At 41.5% G+C, this 15,861-nt stretch overlaps 1 protein-coding gene across 1 annotated transcript in view; it reads left to right on the forward strand.

Moving 5' to 3' along the window:
• Positions 1 to 6,893: 6,893 nt before the first annotated feature.
• Positions 6,894 to 15,861, forward strand: part of LOC144337077 (zinc finger protein 728-like) — a 57,860-nt gene continuing 48,892 nt past the window's right edge. Inside the window, exon 1 of the mRNA XM_077979900.1 lies at positions 6,894 to 6,961. Within this exon, the coding sequence (XP_077836026.1) occupies positions 6,894 to 6,961 (68 nt within the window). The remainder of the gene's footprint in view (positions 6,962 to 15,861) is intronic.

Genomic DNA, 15,861 nt, shown 5'->3' on the forward strand with positions numbered 1-15,861 from the left:
CAACTGCAGAATATATATTTTTTTCATCAGCACATAAAACATTCTTCAAGATAGACCATACAATAGGTCACAACACAAGTCTGAATTTTTTTTTTTTTTTTTTTTTTTTTTTTGTAACAGCGTCTCACTCCGTCACTAAGGCTGGAGTGCAATGGTGCAATTTTAGCTCACAGCAACCTCTGCCTCCCAGGTTCAAGGGATTCTGCTGCCTCAGCCTTCCAAGTAGCTGGGATTACAGGCACATGCCGCCATGCGTGCCTGCTTTGTATTTTTAGTAGAGATGGGGTTTCACCATATTGGCCAGGCTGGTTTTGAACTTCTGACCTCAGGTTATCTGCCTGCCTTGGCCTCCCAAAGTACTGGGATTAAAGCGTGAGCCACCATGCCCAGCCCCTGAATAAATTTAACAATATCAAACTTTTATCAAGTACTGTCTTAGACCGCAGTGGAATAAAATTAGAAATCAATTCCAATAGGAACACTCAAAACCATACAAATACATGAAAATTAAATAACCTGCTCCTGAATGACTGTTGCATCCACAATGAAATCAAGATGGAAATTAAAGAACTCTTTAAACTGAATAATAGTGACACAACATATTAAAACCTCTGGGATACAGCAAAAGCAGTGCTAAGAGGAAAGTTCATAGCATTAAATACACACATCAAAAAGTTCAAAACACCACAATAAACAACCTAAGATTACACCTCAAGGAACAAGAGAAATAAGAACAAACCAAACCCAGCAGAAAAAAAAAAAAAAAATCAGAGCAGAACTAAATAAAATTGAAACTTAAAAAATATAAAAGGTAAATAAAACAATAAACTAGTTATTTGAAAAGATAAACGAAATTGATAGACTATTGGTGAGATTAACCCAGAAAAGCAGAAGGAAGATCCAAATATGCTCAATAAGAAATAAAAGATCATTCTGAGTTTTTGGCCAGGCGCGATGGCTCAAGCCTGTAATCCCAGCACTTTGGGAGGCCGAGACGGGCAGATCACGAGGTCAGAAGATTGAGACCATCCTGGCTAACACGGTGAAACCCCATCTCTACTAAAATATACAAAAAACTAGCCAGGTGTGGTGACGAGCGCCTCTAGTCCCAGCTACTCGGGAGGCTGAGGCAGGAGAATGGTGTAAACCCGGGAGGTGGAGCTTGCAGTGAGCCAAGATCCGGCCACTGCATTCCAGCCTGGGCGAGAGAGCGAGACTCCATCTCAAAAAAAAAAAAAATAAAAAGAAAGAAATAAAAGATCATTCAAAGCTACTATGAATACCTTTACATGCGCAGACTAGAAAATCTAGAGGAATTCCATAAATTCCTGGAAATATACAACCCTCCTAAATTAAATCAGGAAGAAATAAAAACTCTGAACAGACCAATAACAAGTAGCAAGATTAAACTAGTAATAAAAAATTGCCGCTGGGTGCAGTGGCTCATGCTTGTAATCCTAGCACTTTGGTAGGATGAGGCGGGTGGATCACTTGAAGTCAGTCTGCTAGGGATGCAGAGATGATTTAAACATAGGTAAGTCAATACATGTTATCCACCAAATAAACAGAATTAAAACCAAAAATTATATGATTATCTCAAAATACACAGAAAAATCATTTGGCAAAATCCAGCATCCCTTTATGATTAAAATCCTCAGCAAAATTTGGATAGAGGGAACATATTGTAAGGTCATAAAAGCCATCTATGACAGGCCAGGTGTGGTGGCTCACGCCTGTAATTCCAATACTTTGAGAGGCAGAGGTGGGCGGATCACCTGAGGTCAGGAGTTTGAGATCAGCCTGGTCAACATAGTGAAACCTCATCTGTACAAAAATACAAAAATTAGCCAGGAATGATGGCGGGTGCCTGTGGTCCCAGCTACTGGGGAGGCTGAGTCCCAGAGGTGGAAATTGCAGTGAGCGGAGATTGTGCCATTGCACTCCAGCCTGGGTGACAGAACAAGACTCCGTACGGGAAAAACAAAACAAAACAAAACAAAACAAAAAAACTATCTATGATAAACAGCCAACATTACACTGAACGGGAAAAAGTTGGAAGGATTTTTTCTGAGAACACAAGACAATAATGCCCACTCTCACCACTTCTATTCAACATAGTAATGGAAGTCTTAGCCAGAGCAATCAGAGTAAAGCAAAAAATAAACAGCATCTAAATTGGTAAAAAGGAAGTCAAACTGTCACTGCTTATCAATGATATAATTGTATAGCTGGGAAACCCTAAACACTCATCTAAAAAGCTTTTAGGGCTGGGTGCAGCGACTCAAGCCTGTAATCCCAGCAATTGGGGAGGTGGAGGCAGGTGGATCACCTGAGGTCAGGAGTCCAAGACCAGCCTGGCCAACGTGGTAAAACCCCGTCTCTACCAATAATACAAAAATTAGCCAGGCGCGGTGGCAAGTGGGTGTAATCCCAGCTACTAGGGAGGCTGAGACAGGAGAATCACTTGAACCCAGGAGGCAGAGGTTGCAGTGAGCTGAGATCATGCTACTGCACTCCAGCCTGGGCGACAGAGTAAGACTTGTCTCAAAAAAAAAAAAGAAAAGAAAAAAAAGCTTTTCGATCTGATACGTAAATTCAGTAAAATTTCAGGATACAAAATCAATGTGCACAGATTAGTGGCACTGGTGTACACTAACAGTGACCAAACTAGGAATTAAATTAAGAACTCAACTCATTTAAAAATAGCTGCAAAAAAAATAATAATTAGGAATATGTCTAACCAAGGTGGTGAAAGATCTCTACAAGAAAAATTACAAAATGTTGCTAAAAGAAATCACAGACAGTGGAAACAAATGGAAACATATTTCATGCTTATGGATGGGTAGCAATCCTATTGCAACAATGATAAACCAACCAAAAGCAATCTGCAAATTCAATGTAATTTCCATCAAAATAGCATTATTCTTCTTCACAGAACTAAAAAAAATCCTAAAATTTATATAAAATAAAAAGAGAGCCTCCATAGTTAAAGCAAGAAGAAAAAAAAAACCAACAAAACCAAAAACACACACACACAAAAATCTGAAGGCATCACATTATCTGACTTCGAACTATACTACAAGGGTATAGTTACCAAAACAGCATTGTATGGGTATAAAAATAGACATTTAGACCAATGAAACACAATAGCGAAACCAGAAATAAACCCAAATACTTACAGCCAACTGATCTTTGACAAAGTAAACAAAGATATAAAGTGTGGAAAGAACACCCTATTCAATAAATGGTGCTGGCATAATTGGGAAGCCACATATTGAAGAATAAAACTGGGTCTTCGGCTGGGCACAGAGGGTCATACCTGTTATCCCAGCCTTTAGGGAGGTTGAGGTGGGTGGATCACAAGGTCAGGAGTTCAAGACCAGCCTGGACAAGATGGTGAAACCCCGTCTCTACTAAAAATACAAAAAAAAATTTAGCTGGGTATGGTGGCGGGTGCCTGTAATTCCAGCTACTCAGGAGGCTGAGGCAGAGAATTGCTTGAACCTGGGAGGCAGAGCTGAGATCACGCCACTGCACTCCAGCCTGGGCGACACAGCGAGACTCCGTCTCAAAAAAAAAAAAAAAAAATGGATCTTCATCTCTCACCTTATAAAAAAATTAACTCAAGATGGATCAAATACTTTAATCTAAGACCTGAAACTACCCGAATTCTAAAGCATTGGAAAAACTCTTCTAGACATTGACTTGGGCAAAGAGTGCATGACCAAGAACCCCAAAGCAAATGCAACAAAAACAAAGACAGATGTGACTTAAACAATTCTCAAAAGAAAATATACAAATGCCCAACAACAACAAAAAATACTGAACATCACTGATGATTAATGATCAGGGAAATGCAAATCAAAACCACAATGTGATACCACCTTACTCTTGCAAGAATGACCATAATTGACTGGTCATTTTGGCTGATGCCTGTAATCCCAGCACTTTGGGAGACCAAGACTGGTGGATCACCTGAGGTCAGGAGTTCCAGAGGAGCCTGGCCAACATGGTAAAACCCCGCCTCTACTAAAAACACAAAAATTAGCAGGGTGCGATGGCTTATGTCTGTAATCCCTGCTGCTCCGGAGGCTGAGGCTGGAGAATCGCTTGAACCCGGGAGGCGGAGGTTGCAGTGAGCCGAGATCGCACCACTGCACTCCAGTCTGGGCCAGAGAGCGAGACTCCATCTCAAAAACAAACAAACAAACATACAAACAGAAAAGACCATAATTAAAACATCAAAAAATGGACCAGGCACGGGTGGCTCATGCCTGTAATCACAGCAAACTCCCTCTCGGAAAAAAAAAAAAAGAAGAAAAGTAAAGAAAAGAAGGGATAAAACCCCAAATATTGTGTGTCCTCACTTATGAGTGGGAGCTAAGCTATGAAGATGCAAAGGCATAAAAGTTATATAATGGGGCCAGGCGCGGTGGCTCACGCTTGTAATCCCAGCACTCTGGGAGGCCGAGGCAGGCGATCACCTGAGGTCGGGAGTTCAAGACCAGCCTGACCAACATGGAGAAACCCTGTCTCTACTAAAAATACAAAATTAGCCGGGCATGGTGGCGCATGCCTGTAATCCCAGCTACTCGGGAAGACTGAGGCAGGAGAATCGCTAGAACCTGGGAGGCGGAGGTGGCGGTGAGCCGAGATCGCACCATTGTACTCTAGCCTGGGCAACAAGAGCAAAACTCCGTCTCAAAAAAAAAAAAAAAAAAAAAAAAAAATTAAAAAATTAAAAATTAAAAAGAATTATATAATGGACTCTGGGCACACAGCGGGAAGGGTGGGAGAGGGAGTGAGGGATGAGAGACTACATGTTGGATACAGTGCACACTGCTTGGGCGATTGGTGCACCTAAATCTCAGAAATCACCACAAAAGAACTTATCCATGTAACCAAATACTACCTGTACCCCAAAACTACTGAAATATAACAATTTAAGACAAAAATAAAACCCCCAAAACCCCATAAGTTGAAGTTTATATGCTTTGGCTTTTTTTTCCCAGAAATGGTCACACTCTGTCACCCAGAATGGAGAGCAGTGGCTTGATCAGGGCTCACTGCAGCCACAACCTCCTGGGCTCAGGCAGTCCTCCTACTTCAGTCCCTGAATAACTGGTACTACAGGTTCAGGCCATCATGCTAAATTAGCTGGGTGTGGTGGTGGGCGATTGTAATCCCAGCTACTTGGGAGGCTGAGGCAGAAGAATCGCTTGAACCCAGGAAGGGGGAGGTTGCTGTGAGCTGAGATCATGCCATTGCATTCTGGCCTGGCTGGCAGAGCAACATTTGTCTAAAAACAAAAAAAGATAAAAATAAAGGTGGTTTCAAGTTAAAAAAAAAAAAAAAGTCTAATAAAATAAAATAGAAAAAGTTAAAAAATTATAAGAGATTATAAGGCCAGGCGCCATGGCTCATGCCTGTAATCCCAGCACTTTGGGAGGCTGAGGTGGGCGGATTGCCTGAGGTCAGGAGTTTGAGACCTGACCTCAACATGGTGAAACCGTGTCTCTACTAAAAAAACAAAAATTAGCCAGGCGTGGTGGCAAGCGCCTGTAATCCCAGCTTCTGGGGAGGCTGGGGCAGGAGAATTACTTGCACCCGGGAGGTGGAGCTTTCGGTGAGCTGAGATCGCGCCACTGCACTCCAGCCTGGGCGGCAGAGGCAGACTGTCACAAACAAACAAACAAAAAAGAGAGTATAAAATTTATGTGAAAATCTAGAGTGTTCAAAAATGACAAATTTGATGGATTTATTTATAAGATTTTACTAAAATTAGGTTTAGTTTTTTTTTGTTTTGTTTTTTTGAGATGGCGTTTCACTCTTGTTGCCCAGGCTGGAGTGCAATGGCCCAATCTCGGCTCACTACAACCTCCACCTCCTGGGTTCAAATGATTCTCCTGCCTCAGCTTCCTGAGTAGCTGGGATTACAGGCACCCATCACCACACCTGACTAATTTTTGTATTTTTAGCGGAGAAGGGGTTTCACCAGGTCAACTAGGCTGGTCTTGAACTTCTGACCTCAGGTGATCCGCCCGCCTCGGCCACCCAAACTGACGCCATTAAAGGAGTAAGCCATCACGCCCGGCCTTCAGTATTGATAATACACTATTACTAAAGTAAAAAATGATTTACTGTTGAACAAAAGTTTTATGTATTATTAACATGGCAGTAAACTATATTTGTTCACATTTCGAATACATTTAAAAAGAGAGTAAAGAAGAGAAAGAATTTTCCCGTGCTCTGGGGTGGGCCTGGCTCAGCTCAGGGAGGAAGCCCTGCCTGGAAAGGCTGCAGCCTTTTGTCATCAGAAGCATCTGATAACATCTTCTGTCACTCAGGGCCCGAAGGGGCGGGGCCTTAAACATCATCCAATCAGGGACTCTGGGCTGGGACCGTCCAATCAGGCATTCAGCTGGAGCGGACAGGGCGACTTCCGGGATGTGGTCGGACCTTTGGCTCTCGCCGCAGCCGGAGGTCAAGGTGTGGTGCTTGCTGCTGTGTGTCCTCTCCTCCTAGAGGCCCAGCTCCTGTGGTCCTGTGACCTGCAGGTATTGGGAGATCCACAGCTAAGTCGCCAGGACCCCCTGGAAGCCTAGACATGGTGAGTGTGCCGGGTCCGACATCCGGAGAGAGTGGCCGGGGCTGGTTGGAACCGGCTGTGGCGGGACTCAGGCCTCCCCGCAGTCAGCTCCACAATCTGTGCCCGAAGTTCTCCTTGCCTAGCTCCACCTCAGTCCGCTTCAGCCATAAGATGGCGGCTGCGCTGACACCCGGCCCCCGGGCGTCCTGTCTCTAACCTGCGCTATAACTGTGCCCTGGCCTGGAGACCTCTTGGGGCAGCTCTGCACCCGCAGCGCGGAGTCTCTCCCATATGTGCAGGGACCATGGGAGGGTCGTCAGAGGAGAATCCTGACTCCGCGTGTGGGTTCATGAATGGAAAGAGCTTTGGTCCGTGAGGTTCCCAGCTCCTGTTTCTTCCTATTAAAAATTTGCGGAAGTCAGCGCAGAAATATTAAAGAATTTATCCAAAGAGTGATTCCAAAATTGTAGAGCACCCAGCTATGGGTTGTAGTTTATGGTCTATTGAAGGGATTTGACGGAAGAGTTTTATAAGGCGCATAATGAAGAAAACCAAATTCAGTAATTGGTTAGGTACAGTTAGGTAGTTTCTTAGTTTGTACTATCAAGATGGAAATTTCTTGATTATGTTGTCAGAGATTAATTGGCAGTTTATAGTTTCTTAAGCCTGAATTTTTTTCCCCAATATAGTAATTTACAAAAAGTGCATTTGAATTAGTTTGTTTTTTTGAGACAAAGTCTCACTCTGTCGCCTAGGCTGGAGCTCAGTGGCACCGTCTGGGCTCACTGCAATCTCCGCCTACCAGGTTCAAGTGATTCTCCTGACTTAGCCTCCCAAGTAGCTGGGATTACAGGCATGCGCCACCACGCCCCCTTAACTTTTTTTTTTTTTTTTTTTTTTTGAGACGGAGTCTGGCTCTGTGGCCCAGGCTGGAGGGCGGTGGCGCGATCTAGGCTCACTGCAAGCTCCGCCTCCCGGATTCACGCCAGTCTCCGGACTCAGAGCCTCCCGAGTAGCTGGGACTACAGGCACCCGCCATCACGCCCGGCTAATTTTTCTATTTTTAGTAGAGATGGGGTTTCGCGGTGTTAGCCAGGATGGTCTCGATCTCCTGACCTCGTGTTTCACCCGCCTCGGCCTCCCAAAGTGCTGGGATTACAGGTGTAAGCCACCGCGCCTGGCCGGATTAGGTTTTTTAAAAGTAGAATTTAGGAACTAGAGCCTCTTCAATCTAACTGCCAGCCACTTAATTATTTGCACACCCCACAAGGAACTGCTGTTTCATTGCATTTTTCACATGTGTCCCAAGCAGGGCCTCAAGTCTATCCCCCATCCCCTATTTCTCCAGCCTGACTCTGGCTTGCAGCAAAATACTTAATTTCCACTTCCTTCTGACATTCCCAAATGCCAATTTCCCCTCCCTTATTCATATTATCAACTGTTTGTCCTTTAGTGTACATTTTGATACCTGTTTTAATCATTTTTTTGACAAAGCATTTGATGGCACATTTAAAAAAATTTGTTTTCTGTTTGTAAATATTTTTTTTTTTTTTTTTTTTTTTTTTTTTTTTTTTTTGAGACGGAGTCTCACGCTGTGGCCCAGGCTGGAGTGCAGTGGCGCGATCTCGGCTCACTGCAAGCTCCGCCTCCTGGGTTCACGCCATTCTCCTGCCTCAGCCTCCTGAGTAGCTGGGACTACAGGCGCCCGCCACCGCGCCCGGCTAATTTTTTTTTTGTATTTTTAGTAGAGACGGGGTTTCACTGTGGTCTCGATCTCCTGACCTTGTGATCCGCCCGCCTCGGCCTCCCAAAGTGCTGGGATTACAGGCTTGAGCCACCGCGCCCGGCCTGTAAATATTTTTTCTTCTGTTTTCCCTAGACACAGATACCAGAATGTTTTTGGGTCAAGGTTTCCCTTTGGAAACTTTATAGGGAGATGTGTCCTCAGCTACCCTTCAATTTTTTCTTGGACCTGAGATTCAGTACTGTCTGGGGAAAAACCAGGATACCCGCCATGGCTATGTCTGCGAGAGTTTCTAGTGAATATCAGTTCCTGGGTCATTTTCTCCCCTAAGACAACCTGAGGTATGGAGTGGAGCCTCTGAAGAGAGCAGGTGAATGCCCTTTGACTGAGAGGCATCTTCTGGTGCGCTGTTTTTTTTGGAAAGCTACCCCCTTGAGATACTAATATTGTCTTTACCCAACCCAGCTTCCATTTCTTGGAGACGCGTTGCTGTTCAGACAATCAGATGCTGGTAGTGAAGGGGAAACCAAAATAATTTTTGCCCCTGGATTCTCTTAGGGGACAGAAAAATAGTGATAGAAAAATGGTAAAAAGTTTGTGAAACAAAATAGCACTCCAAAGACAAAGAAAAAAAACTGATCCCAGTGAGATGGTGCAAGAACTTGCAAAGTGAAATATACCTGAGGCACTCACTGGGGCAGAGTTTGTTCAGAGTCTCCTGAAAGAATGATTATTGAGCACTTAAGTGAACAGGATGGGGTGGGAGAATCTCTAAAGTAATTGGATGGCCTGACTTGACACACGAGTCAGACATATCTGTACCTTGAAATGATTAAGTGATTTCTTCACTTATTTTGACCAGGTTTTTGTGTGTGTGTGTGTGTGTGTGTTTTTTTTTTTTTTTTTTTTTTTTTTTTGACAGTGTTTTCCTCTGTCGCCCAGGCTGTAGTGCAGTGGTGCAATCTCTGCAGTGCTACTTTTTGTATTTTTAGTAGAGATGGGGGTTTGCCATGTTGGCCAGGCTGTTTGAGCTCAAAATTCTGACCTCAAGTAATCTGCCCACCTTGGCCTCCCAAAGTGCTGGGATTGCAGGTGTGAGCCACTGTGCCCGGCTGACCTCAGTTTTTTAACTGTAAATTGCATTTTATTAGTAGGGCTTGAAAGGTAAGAAAATATTTACAAAGGGCATAAAAAAGGTGAGTTTCAGAAAATAATACCTAATTATATATTTGTTGAAAATTCTCATTCACCTTTTTCTCAGAGTGAATTTAGAAGTTTTCTCAGGTTTGTTTTGTTTTGTTTTGTTTTTTGTTGAGACAGAGTCTCACTCTGTCACCCAGGCTGGAGTGCAGTGGTGGGATCTCAGCTCACTGCAAACTCTGCCTCCCAGGTTCATGCCGTTCTCCTGCTTCACTCTCCCGAGTTGCTGGGACTACATGTGCCCACCATCATGCCCAGCTAATTTTTTTGTATTTTTAGCAGAGACGGGTTTTCACCTTGTTAGCCAGGGTGCTCTCGATCTCCTGACCTCATGATCCGCCTGCCTTGGCCCCCCAAAGTGCTGGGATTACGGGTGTAAGCCACTGTGCCCAGCCTTCTGGTGTGTTGTTTATGGCTGAATGATTTCAAACAGAATTCCATCTAGCTTTTAGAATGTTAGCTACTGAGAAAAAAATTAAGAAAAATTGTTCTTCCATTTCGGCTGTAGAGAATTAATATATTTCCACAAGCAAATGTGGTAGATAATTGGGGAGTTACATAGATTCGTGAAAACATCAGTTTCTTTTTTTACAGGGTGAATTTCCTAAAGTAAATATCTTTGTTCTATATCCTGTTATTTCGATTTCTGAGTTTAATGCTAAATTTTATGTGATGAAACTTGGTACCTCCTAGAAGTGTTCCCATATAACTGTTTACCACATGATTTTTAATACAAAAAGTAAAATAATACTTTATTGTCCAAAAGAAATAAATACCTTTCTTTCTCTTACTGAGGTACAAAATACAAGCACCTTAAAATTTTCTTATATGTTTTTGGATCATTTTGATGGATTTTTTCAAACACTTAGTTTCAAAAACTAAGTGAATGACTCTGACATGGTAATTAAAGCTTGAGCCCAATGACTGCAAACTGAGGTTAATTTTGAGCGAGCAAAAGGAGGTTATTAAAGGCCCAGTTAGTTCCTTCTGGAAAGCCTTTCCTGCAGATGTCCCATCCTGCTTACCCCAGTGGTGGAAGAAGCCTCCATAGTGAGAGAAGCTACAGAGCCCTGCAAAGCTGGGGCCCCACAGGCAGATGCAGTTAAGGTTAAGATAGAAAGGGTTTGGGAGTGTCTTACTGAAGATAAAATTGTTACTGTTTTGAGGCAGTTTTGAGAGGTTTTAAACCAGTTACATGTATGTTAATAAAAAAAAAAATTGAATTCCAAATGAGTATGGCAACAGGAGGAAGTACCAACTATAAGATCTTTAAGGATTGCAAAGATTAGGCAGAAAAGGGCTTTTTTTCCTAAGGATAAGAAAATAAGTTTAGAAAAAAGGTGAGGGGAATGTTTAAATGAAGGTTGAAATAATCAGGTTTTAGATCAGAGAATGTTTTACCCTGAAGTCAGTGTGTTCTTAGGAGGGATATAAAATGAGGTTGTATGGTGGCTTAGACTGAGCATAGCTCAGAGTTCAGGAGTCTGTGGGAAGAAAATAAACTTAAGTGAATTTTGATTAAGAAATATTTTATGTTGATCACTGAAGACAAATTCAGCTGCTTTTTTAATGAGAAAAAGAAGAAAATATGCGAGTGTTTTCCTGGCTGTGTATTAGGTAAGTAAAGAGAGCACCATCTAAGTCATAATGGGAAGGGTGAGTCTTTTCATAAAGTGTTCCTGGAGAACACAGAGGATAGAGAATTTTATTAATCACAGCTGTTTATTGTCTATGTGCTTCATCTTTTCCCACCTCTTTTCTTGGTTCTATACTTCCATTTGGCTTTTTGGGAGTTGTATATTTTATTTGAAACCAGTAAATATAACTACAGTGTTCTGCTGAGTTCTGTGAGTAACTCTATCGGGTTACTGAATTTCAAAAAGGTTATGGGAGTCCCCAACTTTTAAACAGTAGGTCAGAAGCATAGATGAGCCCATGGAGTTTGTGACTGGCATCTGCAGTGAGGACAGTGTTTTGGGACTGAGCCCTGAATCAGGATCTATGCTGACTCTGGGTGGTGTCAGAATTCAAGTGTTAGACAATGAGGTGATGTTGGAGAATTGTTGGTGTTCATCAAACTCTGCAGATTTGGTGCCAGAAGAAAAATAGCACAGACTTCTGGCCTGGAATGAAACTCTAGGTGTCTGGGAATGGGAGGCTCTGCTCTCCTCTACACAGGCTGTGACACTGCCCCTTGTTCTTTGATTTCAGATCTCCTCCCAGGGTGACAGAGGACTGAAAACTTAGAGATCTGATGACAAACCCCTTTTTGCGAAAGCTGCCAGCAGAGGATTTCCACCCACTCACAAACACTAGACATTGATGTGTCCACACCCCTCTCAGGACAAGGCACCACCCTCAGGAATTTTACCACAGCATTTTTGACCCTAGTGGTTTTTTTGGCCAAAAACCTACAAAAGTATCTACAAGTCTCCTGGCATATCTCTGTTTTCAGACACTGAATCTGCAGTAGCGACCTGTTTCTCCACCAGCCTAGGGTTGTCGACCACGTGTTCATAATCTTATCTCCCTGCACAGCCCCACCTGAGCCACTATCTATTGCGCAGACCAGTCTGTCCACCTGCATTGCACTCTCTCTAACCCAGGGACTTTTTTTTCTTTTAACTTTTATTTTTGGTTGGTTCAGGGGTACACATGCAGGTTTGTTGTACAGCTAAAATTGTGTCATGGAAGTTTGGTGTGCAGATTATTTTGTCACTGCAGTACTAATCATAGCACTAAAAAGGTACTTTTTCTGACCCTTTTAGTTCTGCCACCCTCCATCCTCAACTAGGCCTCAGTGTCTTTTTTTCCCCTCTGTGTTCATTTGTTCTTGTTATTTAGCTCTTACTTATAAATAATAGCATGCATTTGGTTTTCTGTTTCTGCATCAGTTTTCTAAGAATAGTGATCTCCAGCTTCATTCCATGTTGCTGCAAAGGACATAATCTTTTTTTTTTGTTTTTTTTTTTTGTTTTCTTTTATGGCCACACAGGATTTCATGATTTCATGATGTTTATGTACCATTATTTGTTTGTTTGTTTTGAGATGGAGTCTCGCTATGTCAGTCATGCTGGAGTACAGTGGCATGATCTCAGTTCACTGCAACCTCCACCTCCCAGGTTCAAGCAGTTCTTCTGCCACTGCCTCCCGAGTAACAAGGATTACAGGTGTGTGCCACAACACCCAGCTAATTTTTGTATTTTTAGTATAGATGGGGTTTTACCATGTAGGCCAGGCTGGTCTCAAACTCCTGACTTCCGATGATCCGTCGCCTTGGCCTCCCAAAGTGTTGGGATTACAAGTGTGAGCCATTGCACCTGGCCCATATTTTGTTTTTATTAAGTTTTTTGTGTTTTGTTATATTTGGAGACAGGGTCTCACTCTTTTTCTCAGGCTGGAGTGCAGTGGTGTGGTCTTGGCTCACTAAAACCTCAACTTCTCAGGCTGAAGCTATCCGCTTCTACCTAAGCTCCCCAAGTAGCTAAGAATAAAGGCTTGTGCCACCATGCCTAGCTAATTTTTCTTTTTGTATTTTTTTTTTTTTTTTTTTTTTTTTTTTTTTTTTTTTTTATAGATGGGATTTTGCCATGTTGTCCATGCCGGTCTCAAACTCCTGAGCTCAGGCAATCCACCTGGCTCGGCCCCCAAAGTGCTGGATTACAGGCATGTGCCATCATATAACCATACCATATTTTGTTTATCCAGTCTACCAGTGATAGGCATTTAGGCTGATTCCATGTCTTTGCTATTGTGAATAGTGCTGCAATGAACGTGATTGTGCATGTGTCTTTGTGATAGAATCATCTGTATATTTTTAGGTATATACCCAATTGTGAGGTTACTGGGTCAAATGGTAATTTTGTTTTTAGTTTAGTGAGGAATCACCACACTGCTTTTCACAATGGTTGAATTATGATAATGGCCATTCTCACTGGTTTGAGATGATTTCTTGTTGTGGTTTTCTTTTGCATTTCTGTAATGATTAGTGATGAGCATTTTTTTATATGCTTGTTAGCCACATGTTTGTCTTCTTTTGAAGACAAGCATCTTCTTAATGTTTTTATCTTTTAAGTGAGGTTTTTCTTGTAAACTTGTTTTAGTTCCTAATGAATTCTGGATAGCAGACCTTTGTCAGAAGCATAGTTTGCAAGTATTTTCTATTATTCTGTAGGTTGTCACTTTACTGTGTTGATACTTTCCTTCGCTGTGAAAAAGATCATTAGTTTAATTAGGTCCCATTTGTCAATTTTTGCTTTTGTTGCAATTACTTTTGATATCTTCATTATCTTTGCCAGTTTCTATGTCTAGAATGGCACTTCTTACCTTCCAGGGTTTCTTTTTTTATATACATAATTTTTCAGATTAACATTTAAGTCTTTCATTTACCTTGAGTTGATTTTTTTATATGGTGTTATAAAAGGATCCAATTTCAATCTGCTACATAGTGGTGGCTAGTTGTTCCAGTACCATTTATTAAATAGGAAGTTCTTCCCCCATTCCTGTTGTCACCTTTGTTGAAGATCAGATGGTTTTAGGTGTGTGTCATTATTTCTGGGCTCCCTATTCTGTTGCATTGGTCTATGAGTTTGTTTTTGTACCAGTACCATGTTGCTTGGTTTACTGTAGTCCTGTTGTATAGTTTGAAGTCAGGTAATGTAATGCCTCCAACTTTGTTGTTTTTGCTTATGATTGCCTTGGCTATTCAGGCTCTTTTTTGGTTCCGTGTGAATTTTAAAATTGTTTTTTTAGTTCTGTTAAAAAATATTTTGGTGGTTTGATTAAATTAGCATTACATCTGTAAATTTATTTCAGCAGTATGACCGTTTTATGATAGTGATCTTTTTTATTCATGAGCATAAAGTGGTTTTCCATTTGTTTGTATCATCTCTGGCTTCTTTAAGCATTGTTTTGTAATTCTTGTCATAGAGATCTTTTCCCTTTCTGGTTATCTGTATTTCTAGATATGTTATTCTTTTCTGTGGCAGTTGTGAATGGGGTTGTGTTTTCCATTCAGATTTGGCCTAGATGTTTTGATATATAGGGTTGCTACTAATTTTTGTACATTTCTTTTGTATCCTGAGACTTTACTCAAGTTGTCAGTTTAAAGAGCTTTTCTGCTTAGAGTATATGGGTTTCCAGATGTAGAATCGTGTTGTTTGCAAAAAGGGATAGTTTGACTTTCTCTCTTTTTGTTTGGATGCCTTTTATTTTTATCTTTTGCCTGATTGCTGTGGCTAAGACTTCCAATTTTATGTTGAATAGGAGTGTTGAGAGAAGACGTCCTTGTCTTGTGCCAGTTATCAAGAAGGAATGCTTCCAGGTTTTGTCCATTCAGTATGTTGGCTGTGAGTTTGTCATAGATAACTTACTATTTTGACGTATGTACCTCATAGATAACTTACTATTTTGACGTATGTACCTTCAATGCCTAGTTTGTTGAGGGTTTTTAACGTGAAAAATGTTAAATTTTATTGAAAGCCTTTTGTGCATCTATTGAGATAGTCTTGTGGTTTCTCTCTTTAATTCTGTTTATGTGATGAATCACATTTATTGATTTGTGTATGTTGAACAAACCTTGAATCCCCAAAATAAACCGTAGTTTATCACAGCGGGTTAGCTTTTTGATAAGCTGCTGGATTTGGTTTGCCAGTAGTTTGTTGACGATTTCTTTTTTTTTTTCTTTTTTTGAGATGGAGTCTTGCTGTGTCAGCCAGGCCGGAGTGCAGTGGTGTGATCTTGGCTCACTGCAACTTCTGCCTCCCAGGTTCAAGTGATTCCCTTGTCTCAGCCTCTTGAGTAGCTGGGCTTACAGTTGTGTGGTACCATACCCAGCTAATGTTTTTGTGTTTTTAGAAGTGATGGGGTTTAATCGTGTTGGCCAGGCTGGTCTTGAACTCCTGACCTCAGGTAATCAGCCCATGTTGGCCTCCCAAAGTGCTGGGATTACAGGTGTGAGCCACCAGGCCCAGCCGTTTGTTGAAGATTTTGGCATCAATGTTCATCAAGGATATTGGCCTGAAGTTGCCTTTTTTTTTGTTTGTTTTTTGTCTGTTAGGTTTTGGTATCAGAATGATGCTGTTCTTACACAATGAGTTGGAGAGGAGTTTCTTCTTTTTAATTTTTTGATTTTGTTTTAGTAGAAATAATTTAATCTTTTTAAATTGTTTTAGTAGAAATAATATCAGCTTCTATTTGTACATCTGGTAGAATTCAGCTGTGAATATGTCTGGTCCTGAGCTTCATTTGATCGGTAGGTTATTTACTACTCTTTCAGTTTTTTGAGCTTATCTATCTATTTAGGGCTTTGATGTTTTTGTGTGTATTC

Source organism: Macaca mulatta, chromosome 19, assembly GCF_049350105.2.
Source record: "Macaca mulatta isolate MMU2019108-1 chromosome 19, T2T-MMU8v2.0, whole genome shotgun sequence".
Classification (NCBI taxonomy): Eukaryota; Metazoa; Chordata; class Mammalia; order Primates; family Cercopithecidae; genus Macaca; species Macaca mulatta.